Here is a 17,233-nt window from a genome sequence, read left to right on the forward strand (position 1 = left end):
TCCTGGCACATACTCGTCGCTGGGCTGGAGTGTGCTGGACCTGCGTCACTGGCTGAACTAGCCGAGGTGACCCCCTCCCGCGCTCATTCTATTAGCGCTGGATAGCTTTGGGGAATGCAATCTAAGAGTGCGGTCAAAAAGCGGCTGGGCGGTGGGTGTGTGGTGCGGAGAGGTGTAAGGGTTAGCGCGCATTCTGGGCGAGGAACCGGCCGTGGAGAGCGAGGCAGACAGTGCCGAGGTGCAGGTGGGAGCGGCAGAGCATTGGCCAAGCCCAGGGTCTACCCTCGCTGCCGCTGCCGACTCTCTCAGGACATTGCGTTTCTTTATTTCTCTTCGCGGTTTTCGCCTGAATCCTTGTTCAGGCCAGTGGGAGTGTGTGAATGACCCCCCAAGTCTGCGAGCAGAGATTTCCCGGGCCTGACACCCCGAGCCGCGTGTGTTTCCGAGTGGAGCCAGAAGGTCTCCGTGGCGCTGCTCAAGCACCACGCCTGGCTGCCCCAGACGGCCGATAGGCCGAGGGGACAGCTGAGCCCAGCCCCAAACCCTATTCGGGATTTCAGGCGAATTCGGCCATCCCTGAGGGCGGAGGACATGTGGGGAGGTAGAGCTAAGGACAACTGAGGGCGGACTAGATTTTGATGAGACCCAGGCGGCGGTTGCCAAGTCGATTGACTACTGGGTCGGTGCCTCCCCCAATCCCCTTCTCAGCCCGACGCCCAGGCCTGAGCCTTGGCGAAGAGAAAAGGTAAAAGCCGGAATGAGGGTTTGTTAATTAACTCATCGTTCTCCATTAATTTGTCCCTGGAGAACGGGAGACAGTCAATCCGCTCTGAGCCGGGGGCACTGAGCCGTTTCACAGACTAAAATCAAAGCATGAGGCCAAAGCCCCCCTCCCCCACCTCGTTCCTGCCAATGAGAAGCTGGGGGGTGGCAGGTGCTGACAAGCCTGCGATTCGAGCCCCGAAGCGGCCCAAAGCGTTCCCTGGGACTGGGTGCTCGATGCCTCCGGCCCGAGCGCTGAGCTCGCTGAATCTCTGCCCTGCCAGGTTTTCCCGCCCGGCCCGCGCGCGTTCGCTCCAAGCAAAGTCCTCACCCAGGCTCCTGCCGCCCGAGCCCTGGAGCCAGGCGAGGCGCGGGTGGGCGGACTGGAGAGGGAGGGGTGAGACTGGCTGGGTGACCCCGCAAATCCCAGGTTCCCGCGTTTCCACTGCCCTGTGCCGCCGGTACCATATCGCCCCCCGTGGGCCGACCGAGACTCTGCGGGCAGCAGAGGAGCCGGAGAGGGTGGGCAAGGGGGCTGCTGCTCGCCCTGACTACTCAGCGTCTGCGGATGCCAACAGTAGTACCTTTTCACACTCCCACGTCGGCCCAGAGCCCGGCCATTTACTCAGACAGCGACAGCGGAGGCCAGCGAGTAGGGCGGAGGAATGTGGGAAGAAGGTGGAAATGGAGAAGGGTACCCCTCCCGGAAAGCTCTGTTCCCACCCCCACCCTCCCCCCCCCCCCCCCCCGCCCAAACACCCACTGTGAAGGCGCTAGCTCCGGACTTCAGTGACCCTCCACTGCCTCCTCCCTCCACTGCCTCCTGTCGCCTCCTGGAAGGACAGACTGACACGTTTTGTTAGGAGACGACCCTGGAGGTTTGGAAACCTGGCCGCGCAAACACCCTCTGACCTCGGAGCGTGGAGAGCAGAGCTCCTGGACCCCACTGTGGCAGGGGAGGGAGCCAAAGTGCTGGGACACGCACACTGGAGGCGCGGGCGGGTTCCGGGCAGGTGGTCATAGGACCCAGGAGGTCATCGAAGAGGCTCTGCCTGGGCACCCAGCAGCCTGTGGAGAGCCCTGCAGCCCCGGCGCATGCCTTTCCCTCGAAAAAGTGGAAAATCAGAGACCAGCAGGACAGGCGTTTGGCGCCAAATACCGAGAGAACCCCGCGTCCTGAGACCTGGATGAAGCATGTCAATTCCATTTTTGTTTCAACATAAAGGAGTGGTAGGGAGGGCCTCCTGCAAGGAAGCCAGAGCAATCCGGTTCAAGCCGCAAAAGCCGAAATCTATTTTTAAGTCACTGAAGAACAATGACCCGTCTCGTTAACATTTTCACTTAAAAAAAGAAAAGTGGCGTCGTTTTCTGAATCCTTCAAATAACCTCTAGCAAGCCCCGAGTGCAGGAGCCTTAAAATGAATTGCAGGGCGCCTCGGCCGGCTGGGGGACATTAGTGCTTGCCCCTCACCGCCAGCTCCCACGTGCGGAGGTGCCTCTTGTAGCTTTGCCTGCGGTTACGCTCAAAGACCGTCTCACAACTTCGTCCCAACTGCCGTGCGAGGCCAGTGCCCACCGAGCTCAGTTCCTTAGCTCCGCAGTGGGAGGGTGGCTTCTCCGTGCCCTGAGTCCTCCGCAGCCTGTTGCAAAGGGTCAAAACCCTCCGCACGTGGCAGTGTGTTTGGGGAGGCGCCTCCAGGTCACGAAATTACAGCGACTGGTGGAGGACTGACGACAGGAGGAAATTCTCACCAAATTAACTACCTTTAAAAAATCAATATATGTTCCCTCAATGTTATACTTGCTGCTGCCCCATTAAAACGCAGCGCGACAGGGTTCTCGCCACGTGTCGTCGCGGGTGGGGTGGGCTGATGGGTCGGTGCCGCGCCTCTGACGTGGGCGCCTATCAAGATGGGAGGGGATTAGTTACCAATTAAAGATTCCAGAAGGCTTCGGCCACAACGCAAGAGCTGCCAGCGCGGGAAGAGGCTGCGACACACACCCACCCGTGGGCACAACACCGCAGACCCTAGTGGCAGCGGCGCGCAGGCCAGAGGTTTGAGCGGGGGTGGATGCTGGGCCACTCAGACTCTGCCCGCTTTGGAGACAAGGAAACCTTCAAACACGGGAGAGTGGGCCTGGCCACCAGCACCCAGGACTGCACGCTCTTCCTATCTCGTATTTGCCCTCGAACGACCTGGGGGGAGGACCTGAGCCTGGGGGTTGGGGGGGCGGTTAGGTCGGGAGGCGGCCATGAGAAAGTCTCGCCTGGCCCAACCTGGGCCATGTTTGCCCTGAGTGGCCTTGCGGCCTGGTTGATTGATAACTGGCCCCCACACAAGGCCATTTACTTTTTTGTTAATATTTATCCCAGGGGGTGACATTTCTGCTGTCCCCTCGCTTCCCTGGGCCGCAGGGGCCAGGCAGGAGTGCGATGCTGGGCCCTAGGCAACGCAGTTCAATCTTCTAAGACTCCTGGGCAGGGAGGGAAGCCAGGGCTGGGCGTGTGGGACTCGGGAGCTGGAAGGGTTTCTGGGCCCAAGAGTGGGGGGAGAAGGCGTCAAGCTCAGTAGCTTCCTCGCGCTTCGCGTCTCAGCGCCGCGGGTCTCCAGCAGGGCAGCTGCTCCCAGCCGGCTGCGGCGTGAACAAAGGGCTGGCGGGGCGCGACCGACCGTGTCACCTCCAAGCCCAGGGGCAACGGAGGGGGGGGGGCTGCCCGCGGGAAGCGCCTTCTCCGAAGGCTTTGCATGGCCTCCTCCCAGCGTGATGGGGGACAGCCGGTTGTCAGGCGGAAACTGAGAAGTTCCAGAGCCCGCCCAGGGTGAAGGGTGGCAGTGCGTCAGGGTAGTCTATTGGGGACCCTCACACACTCACCAGCTGATTTCAAAACCAAAAGGTCTCGCCCTTGGAGACAGTCACCAGAAGGCTCCTCATGACGCCTTTCTCACAGCCTGTCTCTGTCGCCTCGAGGGTGTGGGACAATAGTTTCCCCTGTGCAGTCCCTATTAGTGAGCACAAACCTTAGCGAGGAGACGAAGGTGTGCAAGGGATTAAGAAGTGTGCATGTAGGGAAGACTGGAGCCGCTAGTATGAGTATGACTGGGATGGGGGACACCTGCTTTGATGGCTATTGTGTGGCGACCTTGGTGTCAGCACAGCGAGGACGCCTGCCAGAGACAAAGAAACCCAACGGCCTCTTCAGAGGGTGTGTGGCTATTCCGCCAGCGGGTGCAGCCCCGGATAGCCTTGGAAGCATCCGGAGCGATCCCTGTAGCCGGAGCGACCTGCCGGAAACAGGGCACAGTGGTCAACTAGAGACCCAGCCCGCTCTCTCCGCTTGCAAACGACATTTGGGACGGACAGTGCCAACAATAGCACAGTTGTATTGTAGCAACTAAGCGACCCAAAGCCCAGGGTGCGTCTTTCTTTATCTCGAAGCTTGGAGCCCTCTGCGCTCCCTGCACTCCCTCCATCTGGGCTCACCTTCTTAGAGCACCCGGGCTGGTTGTGCTACGGGAGCCGCGTGCGCCCCCTGCGGGCCTCTGCGGCCAGCGCCGGGCAGGCGTCCGTGATTCACCCCGCTGCGGAAACAGATGTTCGCTGCGTCTTTGTATTTAGAATATCGTTGTCCTAGTAACTTTCAAAACAGTAACTATTTTTGATAGAAGAGAGTGTGAAGGAGGAAGAGAAGGATATCTAGTGGATCTATCGAGGCCTCCAACAATGCCTGGGTACCCTACTCATGGAGACAAAAATGCCATCGCCAAAGTACCCCCTCCAACTCTAACCTCTCCAAACAAGATGAGTGTTTGGATTTTCTATCCGAATTATGCTTTTGTTGGCATGTTTTTATTTGAGAAAAGCGGGATCAGAGTAGAGAAGGTGACCCCGGCAGTCTGAAGTCAGAGGTTGAGGCAAAGAGATACAGTCCCCGGAGGGTTGACGGATTGACGATTCCTTTGTTTTGTTGTTTCCTCTACCAGCAAACTGACCCAGAGTCAAGGAGGCAGCACTGGGGCCTTGAGCATGGAAGTCTTTGTTCCCCCTCGTGTGGTGTGGGTGAAAGGGCGTTCCGAAGCAGACCGACCCAGAGCCCTGGGGAGGCGTCAGGACCCTGGACAGGGCCCCACCGCCCTGTCGCCTTCGCCCTGGGAAGGCGGCTAGGATGTCTTTGGAAAGTCGTAGAGAAAACAAAAATTAATAGCTAATATTCCGAAGTTTATTGGGGTGTGAGGCCCCGCCAGGAATATACACTGGCATAGTCAAGTATTCGAAAAGATCAAACCTTTCCGCGTCGATCAGGTAGTTGATCTTTTCGTCCCTCCACGGCAGCTTTGTGTGTGCGTCTGAGTGCACGTGCACACCTGCCTATAAAGCCGGAATTCGCGTCCCTGTGGGTGTGACAGGGGTTGGATCATTAAGCTAAAACGTTCAATTCAGTCCCTTTGATCCGCGCTGGGGAAAATCTATAGTCATCTCTAATCTACGAGGTCTTTAAGGAGGTTGTTACACGAGCTGTTTTGATGTCATCATTTCCACATTCATGGCAAATTCAGCTAATCAGATGGTGTTACCCAAAGTTATCAGAAGAAATAGTTCTTACGGAGTGTATCGGTAAAAATTTATTCCTGATTTCCTTGTAAGAAAGAAAATCCTAACATCTAATGAAGGTGGTTAATTAAACAGAAGCCTCAGGAATCTTGCTCCTCAGCTTCCTAGGTGGAGGCCTTGTCTGGTCCCTCAAGTGTTTGTTAGTGCTCCGTGTTCTTTGTAAACTCCATATATTGGAATATTTAAACATCAACTTAATATTTTAAATCAACCAAGGAGCTTTGATGGGTTGAATGAGAAATGACTAGTTTCATTTCTGTCCCCATTAAAACAGCAGGATTTCCACACTCTTGGTGGAATTGGTAAAATTGAATGTCCCCAAACCTAGGATAGCAATAGAAGGAGGGTCTTACTGAAGTTATGGTTGTGACAAGACACATTTCTTATAATGCTAGAGAAAAGTATTCAACAAATATTCATTAAATACTATTTTCATTCTGTTTCTATTTAAATAAGATGAATGAGCACCTTACAGAGAAGAAAACTACATTATTTCCATATGAAAAATGTCAGTCTCATAGAGTCCAGTAAAAAGAAAAAAACTTATTTTTAATGTGAATGAATTTAATGTATAATCATAAATTCCTACTTTCTATCAATAGATTTTCACAGGTTCTTATTTTAATACAAGTATGTTAATACTAATGAAGCTTAATTTCCTCCTGATATGATAGGGTTGGGCCAGGTGGCTAGACCAATCACAAGACAATCTGATTATTTTGATACAAATATTCAAGTTATTTATCACAAGGTCTTGCCATAGAATTTGTCCCTCCCAAAAGATGTTGCGTTATCATAAAATTGGAACAAATTTGCTTCTAGAAATTGTCTTCTTTTTTAGATGAGGCATCTCTTTTAGATATTAATAACAGCTGGACATAACTAGATTCTAAAGTACAACACATCAGATTTGTCATAGCAATTTATAAGGAAGGAGCTTAAGTTTGTTGTGCACATTCTCTTTGTCAGGTACTGTGGTAGGCACATGGATGTTTTCATTTAGTACTCACTGTTTATGGCAGTGGCTCCCAAATCTTGCTATACATTGGAATCACTTAAAGACCTTTAAAAAAACCTGATGCCTGGCTGCAACCCCTGATATTCTGATGTAATTGGTATAGAGCATGACTCAGCCACTGGGATTTCAATGACGTGATTTTAATATGGAGCAAATTTTGGGAACCACTAGTCTATGTGGTAGTGACCATTATTTTCCCGGTTGCTCTCTTCAGTGAGGTTAAATAATTACCTATGAAAACACAGCTGGAAAGCCCAGATGCCCTGAACTCAGCTTTCCCAATTCAAAGCCCAGAACCTTCTTACCCTCCACGTCATGCTTCTATTGCCAGTACAGATCCACCAGGTCAGTGGACCCAGAATGTTTAAATGTCTGATTGACCATCACAAACACTCAATTTAGAAAGCCTCTGCATAATAAATTTCTTGGAATTAGAGTGTGTCTTCCCTCTGGGACTCTCAAAGATAGTTGCTTATAGAAACTTATTTCTTTTACACTCAAGACTTATAAGAGAGAGTTTTGAATTACTCTCTTTTGGAGAAGCAGCCAGAGGGAATGCAAGGCAGTACCATAGCTAGATGTGGAACCCATGTCTCCCTTATCCCTTTGCTCACTTGAACAATTATTGATATGAGCAGGACCCATCTCATTAGCTGTGGACCCGTGCCTGGCGGAGGGCCCAAGGGCCCAGATCTTCCCATATTTTCAGGCTTTGGTGTTCCGATCTGCACTTGGGCAACAATTACCACTCTTTGCTCCACATCAGCCCCTGGCTTGCTATTTCAAAGCTTGCCTGTTACTCATATTTTAAGACTCCTCACTAAAAAATAATAAGTTGACTAAAACTCTGTATATCTGTTGGCAATTGTCCAGAGGACAGCTTACAGTTTCTGTCGTCAAACGCTGCATATTTCCAGTCGTCATGTGTTTCTTGTCTTCCTTTGCATATGCCTAGGGGTAGTCAGAATCGACAGTTTCTGAATCACTGCTTTCGTTTTCACATCTGGTGATGATCTCATAGTCCCAAAGAGAGGTTATCGGAGGAGCACAATAAACTATGTGCTTTTTGCTTTCTTTCCTGTGTTGTCTTCTAAAACTGATCAATGGGGAAAATTAAATAAACAAACGAGCGAAGCGCGCCACCTAGTGACCTCTGTGCTCACTGCAGGTTCCGCGACTGGAGTGCGTGAGAGGGGTGGCTAACGCGATTCAAGTATTGATGGAGTCACAAAAATCGTTCATTAAGGCAATTTAATCTTTGCTATTAAATGTCCTTTCAATTCATTTGGGGTAATTAAGATGCAGTTAAAGTGATTAAATTCTAATTACTTATGCTAGACAAAGACATATTTGTCACACTAATGCGGTTAACTAAGGACTCAGAAAGAAAGTTAACATTTACTTCAAATGATGCGACTGGAAAAATCAGTTCCTCTTTTCATCATTAATCCAGTGAGCTGGGTGATTATGTAATGGCACTACAAGCTCATTAAAAAGGGGAAGTGCTGATTAAAATGACTGCTAGGAGGAAAACTTGAACCAGAAGTACCTCTGTACCGTTTGGTCAGCATTCCTGGGCAAAATGACTTGGTGGGTTTTTTTCCCCGGTCAAGCCTCCCACCCCAAAGGAGCAAACAGCTCCTGAGTTTTTTCTGACATTAAAAGAGGGATGCCTCACATAAAGCCTTTATTATCGATCTGCAGACATTGTTAAACCAAAAGATATTTTTAAATGGTAAATGGATTCTTGGAGTAGAGAGGAACCAGGCAGGGGTGGGGAGGAAGAGAATACCTGAAGAAAACAGCTCCAGAAGGAAAATTTCCACGGGAGACATCGGAAGCCACTTTTCTTGACAGGAACACCGTTCCCGTTATTAAGCAGTCCTTCTCCCCTTCCCATTTCCACGTTGACTGCCTCTGCTGGATGGGGACAGTCCTTTGCACAGAATTATGCTACATTTGATTATTATGCATGCTCTGAAGAGCACTAAGTACCCCTGCTGGAAATTGGTCTCTTTTCAATGTATTTCCACATTCACATGTAAAGCCATCTTAGATTATAAACCATCAAGACACTGAGGCTATTTCTCCATAATCTCTACAGACAATTCCCAGAATCTTAGGATAGCTTAGTTAGGAGTGCTCATAAGAGGAGAATAATTTTAAACTGAATGAATTTAAAGTTTTCCTTCCTTACAAAAATGGTTTTCAAAGGAGGTGCCTACCATTTTCTTGGGGGGATGATCCAAGGACAGAAATGATCAGGCAGATAATTAAGGATTATTTTCCCCAGGAGATCAGTATCTTTTAGTACAGTTAGATTTGCATATTGAAACCATAATTGCGGAGAATGTATCTTTCTCCTATTTATTTCATTGAATACTGTTACCCCTGTTTACTTCATAAGCAAAGAAGCTAAAGTTATCAAATTCATTGGTCACTTCAGTTGAACAACTATCTTTTAAAAACAAATTGGTCAGTTATTTAAGTATTTATAGAGTCATTATTAATTTTATGGATCATGTTATGCCATCTTAAATTACTAAAAGAAAAAAAGAAACTCTGGGAGACATTTCATCTGGGCAAAAACAGACCTAAATTTTACCCTCAGGCAGAAATCTGAGTTAAACATCTCTATTTAAAGTGACATTTGTTCTCCCTTTTCAACTGGTTTCCCCAGAAATTCCAGAAAGAAAAAAAAAAAAGAATCAAATGCCTTGGAGAAAGGTTCTTACAGTAATTAGCACTTAGACCTTGTCAAGTAATTTAACCTTTTTGGGCCTCAGTCTCCTTAAATGTAGAATGAAAGATTTGGCCTTAGGGTCACTTCCAGGTCCCACATCCTATGATTAATTGTCTGCTGTGATGACTGTGTATCCACAGCAAAGCCCAGTTGGAATCTTGGTCTCTTATTTCAATTTAGTACTCTCCCCAATATCAAGATTCAACAAGGTGTAAGTTTCAGGGGGCCAGTCTCTTGGGCAGAGTGTCAGGCCAGGCTCTCTTGTCAGGTGGTCAGGAGGAAATAGCCCACCAAGTCAGGAGCACGCCTTCTGGCACAAAAGTGCTATAGTTTGAGATTCCATTGTCTGTGTCCTAATAATACAAGCTGTTGGCTAGGATACAGATTATCAGGAATTCTTATACATGGCTGGTGGGAAGGAATGTATATTGGCACCTTTGCTACAAAAAATAACTTGACACCATGTTATAACCCTGGACCTACACATGTCTAGCAGTTCTACTCTTTGGTATATATTCTAGATAAATTCACAAATGTTCCTAGAGACATGACAAGACTGTTCATAGCAGCATTGTTCCTAAGTGCAAAAAAACAGAAAGAGCCTAAATGTCCACTGATGAGGAATGCATAAATAAATCAGGATGTGTTCATATAATGCAATAGTATACTGTGATGAAAATGAATGAGCCAGAGCTATACATAACAACATAGAAGAGCTTTAGGAACAGTGTTGGGGGAAAAAAAAATAAGACAAGCAAGAATAGGCGGGAGGCGAGGGGTGGGGGGGGAGGCGGGGAATAATGTTGATTTTTTTTTTTTTTTTTAGAAAAAGAGCAATACCATTTTCATAAAGCTCAAAATCAAGCTATTTTGGGGCATGGTAGCTCACATCTATAATCCCAACTACTTAGGAGACTGACACAAGACGATCACTTGAGCCCCAGCTGCAGTGAGCTATGATCACGCCACTGCCCTCCAGCCTGGGCAACAGAGCAAGAACCTTGTATCTAAAAAAAGAAAATAAAAACAAAACTACTTTTTAAAAAACAAATGAATTAATAAACACAAATTCAGGAGAGTGGTTATCTTTGGAAGGGAAGGCAGGGAGATCGGAGGAGAGAACACCCTTCACAAGCCAGTTCTTTTTTTGGGTAGTGGGCTCATAGGTGTTCATTTTGTTATTGTGCTTCATATCTTACATATGTGATACATATTATTTTTCAAGCAGTAATTATTATATAATTTTAACATTGAGGAGAGAGAAATTGCGTTTGTCTGGTTGCCCAACCCAAATTTTGTATTATCATTTAAGAAGGTCCAAGCCTTGAATGAAATGTCAGCTCTCATAGGAATTATATTCAGCCAGTTATGGACAGTCTATAAGAAGTAAAAGAGAAAATTTCATTAAATATGTAAAAAAGAGTTAATATTTTCATTCATTTGAGCACCTGCTATAGCAGGTTCTGTGTTCAGGACTGGGAATGACGTGTACAATGCACTTACCCTTTGGAACTCAAAGTCTAGCAGGAAAGGGAGACAAATAGTTGTTTCTGTATGTGTGTATGTGTGTATGTGTATGTGTGTTTGTGTGTGTCCTAGGAAGGAGAAGTTCGGGGTGTGATGAAGGGACAATCTTAACGGTCTGGAGGATGAGTGAGACTTGAATGGAAAATGGAGGAAGAGGTTTCCAGGCAGAGGGAACAACAGAATGTGGAGGCCCTGGCTAAAATCCCTTTGCAAAAGATTTCTTGGATCTGAATTACTATGAAGCTGAAAGCTTATTTCTTCCCCAATACAGCTGAGTGATACAATACATTCCCATCAATAACAAAATCGTTCTCCAAGGCTGTGGTTTTCAGTGGTGGGAGCTGTCGGCAGAGGGTTTCATATTCCTCTAGGAGAGCAAATCAGATTGGTGGGGAGAGCAGGGGGAGAATATGTGTTGTTTAAAAGCTTCCCAGGTGATTCTAACATAACTCCAAACTGGGAATAAGAATGTTAGTATTGAAGATTTAAGAGCAAATGACTTTTATTTTTGCCCCTTCATTTATTTATTTTACCCTTATTTCTGGAATAACCTATAGCTCCGTATCATACTCTGTGTGTGTGTGTGTGTGTGTGTGTGTGTGTGTGTGTAAAATCTTTGACTTCTTTTGATCTTTTTGAAATCAAATGTTCACTCAAAAATTCAAGACCCCCATAGGAATAATTGATCCTATGTGTTCCTCCATCTAAAAAAGTTATCACTGTTCCAAAGGTCCTTACTACTCAAAGTGTGGCTGCCTGACCAGCAGCATCGACCACACCTGGGACCTTGTAAGAAATGCAGACTTACCAGATCTGACTCTGCATTTCAACAAGATCCCCAGGAGATTCTTGTGTACATTCCAATTTGAGAAGCACCATTGAGGGCCATGTTATATCATTCAAAAGGTCCATTTTCTGTCATTTGCCCAAACACTGATTGGGTGCCTCCCATGTGCCAGGCACGAGGCTGAGTACCGGGGCACGAGAGAGGAATGACGTGTCCTGTCCTGGAGGCTCACAGGGAGGAAGCAGGCAGGTAAATAAATACTGACAACGTCTCTGAGTGCTGTGACTGAGGCAGGAATAAGGTTCTGTGGAAGCAGGAAAGGAAACTGGAAAGAAGACTGAAAAGAGATGACAAGGACCTTGTGTGTCTGTGCAGGCCAAAGGAACTTGTGACCTGTCCTGGAGTGAAATGGGCAGATTTGTGCTTTTGAAATCCTGCTGGAGTGGGAGATAATGGGAGGAGAAGTAGCAGGGTACTAGCGGGAAGTGGCAGTAGATCATGAGGGTCTGATTATATGTCATTGTCAGCAAAGGTGGAGAAAATGGGTGGGCGAAATTTGAGAGCTATTTCTGAAGTTGAGCAGGCATCGTGGGGAGTGAAAATGGAAGCAGAACAGGCTCCGTGGCTCTGGCATGGGAAGCTGGGTGCTTGGATATACCTTTAACCACAGAGTGGCTGTCTTGATGTAAATACAAAGGTGGATGTTTCAGAATGGCCCACTCTCTCAACCAGATTCTTAAGATAGGTGGGCTCCCTGGCTGCTGTACAGATTTGCGGTATCAAGTCAGGGAGGTTGTCTCTGCCTCACTGGAACATATCACTGGGAGAGACATGATGTGAGCATGATGCACAGTTTTCACTCCCCGTGTTGGTGGGCAGTGATGGTCACTCACATTCCAGTCAGCCACCTGCAGTTTGGCACATAGGAGCTCTGAAGAGCCAATGGAGAGGGTTAGCCCAAATCCATCCCTGCTAGAGAAACAAAAGTAACTCCCAGTCATGGTAGCTCGGGAGCCTCCTGTCTATACGGGAAGATAACAGGAGAGGAGATACAAGCACAGACCTGTTGGCAGGGCAGGCAAGTGTTGGCAAGTCTTGGCTCGAGTCACAAATCAGTTTGTGATAGGAACTAAGCTTTTTAAAGGCAAGCATATTTTTGTAAGAAAGCAAATTTTGCTTTCTCTAACCTAGTTTTCTCTAATCTAGTTTCTAGTTTTGAGCACCAAATTTTAAAAATGAAATTTGGTGGGTTTTGTTTTTGTTTTTTGAGACAGAGTCTCACTCTGTTGCCCTGGCTGGAGTGCAGTGGCATCATTATAGCTCGCTGCAACCTCAAACTCCTGGGCTCAAGCGATCCTCCTGCCTCAGCCTCATGAGTAGCTGGGACTACAGGCATGGGACACCATGCCCAGCTAATTTTTCTATTTTTAGTAGAGCTGAGGTCTTGCTTTTGCTCAGATTGGTCTCGAACTCCTGAGCTCAAGCAATCTTCCTGTCTCAGCCACCCAAAGAGCTAGGATTACAGGTGTGAGCCACTACTCCTGGCCATGTTTTGTTTTGTTTTGTTTTGTTTTGTTTTGTTTGAAACAGGGTCTCACTCTGCTGCCCAGGCTAGAATGCAATGGTATCATCATAGTCCACTGCACCCTCAAACTCCTGGGCTGAAGAGATCCTCCTGTCTCAGCCTGAGTAGTCCCTGAGACTCCAGGCACACAGGCAAGCAGGCACATGCCACCACGCCCAACTAATTTTTCTATTTTTTTATAGAGACAAGGTCTCAAACTCCTGGCCTTAAGCCATCCTCCTACCTCGGCTTCCCCAAAGCACTAGGATTACAGGCATGAGCCACCATACTGGGCCTAAGAATTATTTTTCATTAATAAATGTTTATTTTTTAGTATATACTACATATATATCATTTTTTTTTAAGTTGAACAGCATGAAAAGGTATACAGAGAAAACCGGGTTTTCCTCCCAACCTATTACCTGGTTACCTAGTCCCCCTCCCCTAGAGGAAACCGGTTACCAGGATCTTGTGTAGTCTTCAGAGAGAGTCCATGGCTTTTCCAGTGTAGGAGCATGTGTGAGTGTCTATGTGTGCATAAATGTATCCCTCTTTTGTTATAATCAAGGACCTCTTCTATTAATATCTCCCAAAAGATAACTTTCTAGGGAAAATAGTGAATGGCTCTTGCTTCCTTTGATTCCTTTGCCTGCCAGTCGCCGCCCCAGAAGGTGCTAAGCACAATTATCTTAGAGATGAAATTAAAGAGAAGTAGCACAGGGTGGCCAGCCTTCTGGGTAGGCTGAAAATGGTCCCAAGTGCTCTAATGTCAGTCCCCTTATTCCAGCTCTTTTATGAAAGACAACTCAATGAAAGTTGTTCAGAATTCAAGCTTATAAAATATATTCTTTTATTCTATCTACCACCCAGTTTCCTATTTTAAAGTAATACAACACTTGGACACAAATACTATATCATTTTAGAACACTGCCTTCCACATAAGGGTGGAAATTTTCTTCAAAAAGTTAATTGCTGGCCGGGCGCGGTGGCTCACGCCTGTAATCCTAGCACTCTGGGAGGCCGAGGTGGGCGGATCGTTTGAGCTCAGGAGTTCGAGACCAGCCTGAGCAAGAGCGAGACCCCATCTCTACTAAAAATAGAAAGAAATTATATGGACAGCTAAATATATATATAGAAAAAATTAGCCGGGCATGGTGGTGCATGCCTGTAGTCCCAACTACTCGGGAGGCTGAGACAGCAGGATCCCTTGAGCTCAGGAGTTTGAGGTTGCTGTGAGCTAGGCTGATGCCACGGCACTCACTCTAGCCTGGGCAACAAAGTGAGACTCTGTCTCAAAAAAAAAAAAAAAAGTTAATTGCTGTACCATGTATATATAATGTTGGATTCCGCTTTTGTCCTGACCTAGCCTTAGTAAATATTTTCTTGCTGTTTATTGGATACTTAGCATATTCAAAATAAATTTATTTTTTAATTCCAATGCTTTTTTAAAAAGTAACTTCTTTTCTTATTGTAAAAGCATTATATACTAATCAAGGAAAAAAGAAAAAAAAGAATCACCCACAGTACCCCTACACAGATAACCTTTTTGTGTGCGTATTTGTGTGTGTGTGTGTGTGGATATCCTTCCAGTCTTTTTCCAATGAGATGATGTATACATACTATATTGCAACTTTTTAAGTTAAAAATCTCGTGTTGTTAAATATGTGGTAGAGTTTTTGAAAATACATAAAAGAATAATGGAGACAATAAAAATCCCTGGTAATTTCACCGTGCCTGTCCTCTTCCAAATACATCATGAGTAGTTTTCATTTATTGAACAGATATGTAGAGATAAGGTGTTTGCAATTTGCAAGAGAGCAGAAGAAGGGGAAAAAGCTATCTCTTTGCTCCTGGGGCACTGTATGTCAGAAAAAATTCCACAAATCTATTTTACAGCTTGCTATAATTTGTTTAATCAATTCCCTATTTTTAGATACTTTTCCATCTATAAATTGATTATATAAACAAATTTTTATGATTTTATATTTTAGGAGTGTCATAATTTACATAACCTTTCTAACAATCTTTCCTATCATTAGACATTTCAGTTTTTTTCAGGTTTTGATTTTTTTTTTTGCTATTATTAATGAATGACATAACAGTTAGCAACACTATACATGAAACTTTATTGAATATTTGTTTTCCTCTTTCAAAAATAATTTTTCTCTAATTATTAAAGTAATGCATGCCCAGTGTAGAAACTTTGGAAAATATGAAATATTATAAAGAATAAAATAGAATCAAATCACCATAATTCCATAACCCAAAAATAATAGGTATTTATATATTTGTTTGTTTCCTTCTAGCTTTTTTAAAGTATACTTATAAAATACATTTTAAAAGTTTATTTTTCACAAAACCAAGCTCATAAAGAATTTACAGTTGAACATATCTCAATGTCATTAAACATTCAAAAACTTGATTTTTCACATTTTTATTTGGAGATTATTTCAAGTTTATAAAAAGTTGCAAAAATAAAATAGTGCAAAGAACATTGGTATGCTCTTTACCCAGTTGTTAACATTGAGCAACTGTTAACATTTTACCCCATTTTCTTTATCATTTGCACACATGCTCTCTTTCTCTTTCTCTCATGCAGACTTTTTTCCTGAACCGTTTGAAGGTAAGTGACATACGTCATGTCCCCTGACCCCTAAATACTTAAGAGTGTATTCCCTAAGAATAGGGATATTTCTTATATGTAACAGTGCAATTTTGTCAGTTGAACCAGTAATGTCTTTTACAGCATCATTCTCCAGTGCACAATCCAGTCTCAGGTTTACTTGTCGTATCTCTTTTGCTTCTTTTAATATGAAACATTTCAGCAGTCTTTCTATGTCTTTTAAACATTGACATGTCTCCTCTTTTTTTTTTTTTTTTTTTTTTTTTTCTTTGTAAAGGCTAGTCAAGTGAAGCAGTGGGAGTGGAGAGGGAACAAAGGAATCTGTAACTGGTTGTGATCAATTAGTTGTAAACACCACTGCACTCGGACCAGCCTCCCCACTTTTTTAATAAGATAGCTCTCATTTTGTGTTTGCCTGATGTTTCCTCATGATTAGACTGAGATTATGCTTTCTTACCCAGAAACTGGCATGGGTGACAGTGTGGCTTTCTCAGGGGATGACATCTGAAGGCCCACAATGTCTGTATGTCCCTAATTTAACTGTTGAGTTAATGTTGATCACCCAGTCAAGGTGTTGTCTAATTTCTCCACGGTATGACAGCTGAATTTTCCCCCCTTACAACTAATAAGCAGTCTGTGGAGACATACTTTTTAAGACCATGCAAATATCCTACTCCTCATCAAAATTCCCTATAGATTTAGCGTCTATTGATTCTTGCCTGATCTAATCTTTATCATGATGTTTTCTAAATGATTTTCCATCTCCAGCGCTCCTGCCATGTTTAACAGTCAGCCCTCATCTTTGTGCAGTGAACAAGAGCCCTCCCTTCTCTCTCATTTGCTTATCCATTTATTATTGGTGTGGACTCAGGCATTTCTTTTTTCCAGTGGTTTGTAATTCATTACTGTACTTAACTATTTTGGTGTTCAAGTTGTCCCAGATCTGACTGATGGGAGCGCCTTCGATCTGACTTCTGTCTGTGTCCTTATGATGTGCTCCCATTTTTTTCTAATTTTCTGGCATAATGAGAGATCCCAAGCTCATCTGGCACATAATCTGCCCAACCTTAGAATCTGCCACTTCTTTAATGAGCCCCAGTTTATGCTGGTGCCGGATGATAAGAGACCAAGAAGACCTGGGCACTAGGTGTGCTCATGGCTGTGAGGGTGACTGTGTTTTTTCACCCTCTCAGACAAAGCCAGGAAATAGATGCATATATATTTATATACACACATATACAAATATGTATACACACATTTGTACATATGTATAAAATATGCATGTGCACATAAACATGGTCATATACGTGCTTATGTACATATTGTAAAAATCATGAGTTCATACCAGCACCTCCACCTCCAATCGCATTATATCTTCACAGGACTTTTCCTTGCCTTCCCCCATTCCCTAGTTGTATGTCCTTTCCTCTGCAGTAAGAAACCTGGAACCCAGTAACACCTCCCTCTCTCTCTCTCCCCTCTCTCTCTCATTTATTCATTTGTTCAATCCTGTAATACATGTAAAGTCGTTTCAAAATTGCTTTACCCATACCCCTAAAATAAACAAACCTGCTTACAAGTTTTTTAGGTAAGCTTTA

At 45.2% G+C, this 17,233-nt stretch overlaps 1 protein-coding gene across 2 annotated transcripts in view; it reads left to right on the plus strand.

Annotated features, from left to right (window-relative positions):
• Positions 1-17,233, plus strand: part of ONECUT1 (one cut homeobox 1) — a 34,886-nt gene that overhangs the window by 1,899 nt on the left and 15,754 nt on the right. The window contains exon 2 of one of the 2 annotated variants that reach the window (XM_069483572.1): positions 15,612-15,635. The exons of the other annotated variant lie outside the window; for it this stretch is intronic. Within the exon in view, the coding sequence (XP_069339673.1) occupies positions 15,612-15,635 (24 nt within the window). The remainder of the gene's footprint in view (positions 1-15,611; positions 15,636-17,233) is intronic. 2 annotated transcript variants of the gene reach the window in all.

This window comes from Eulemur rufifrons, chromosome 2 (genome assembly GCF_041146395.1).
Source record: "Eulemur rufifrons isolate Redbay chromosome 2, OSU_ERuf_1, whole genome shotgun sequence".
In the NCBI taxonomy this organism is placed as follows: domain Eukaryota; kingdom Metazoa; phylum Chordata; class Mammalia; order Primates; family Lemuridae; genus Eulemur; species Eulemur rufifrons.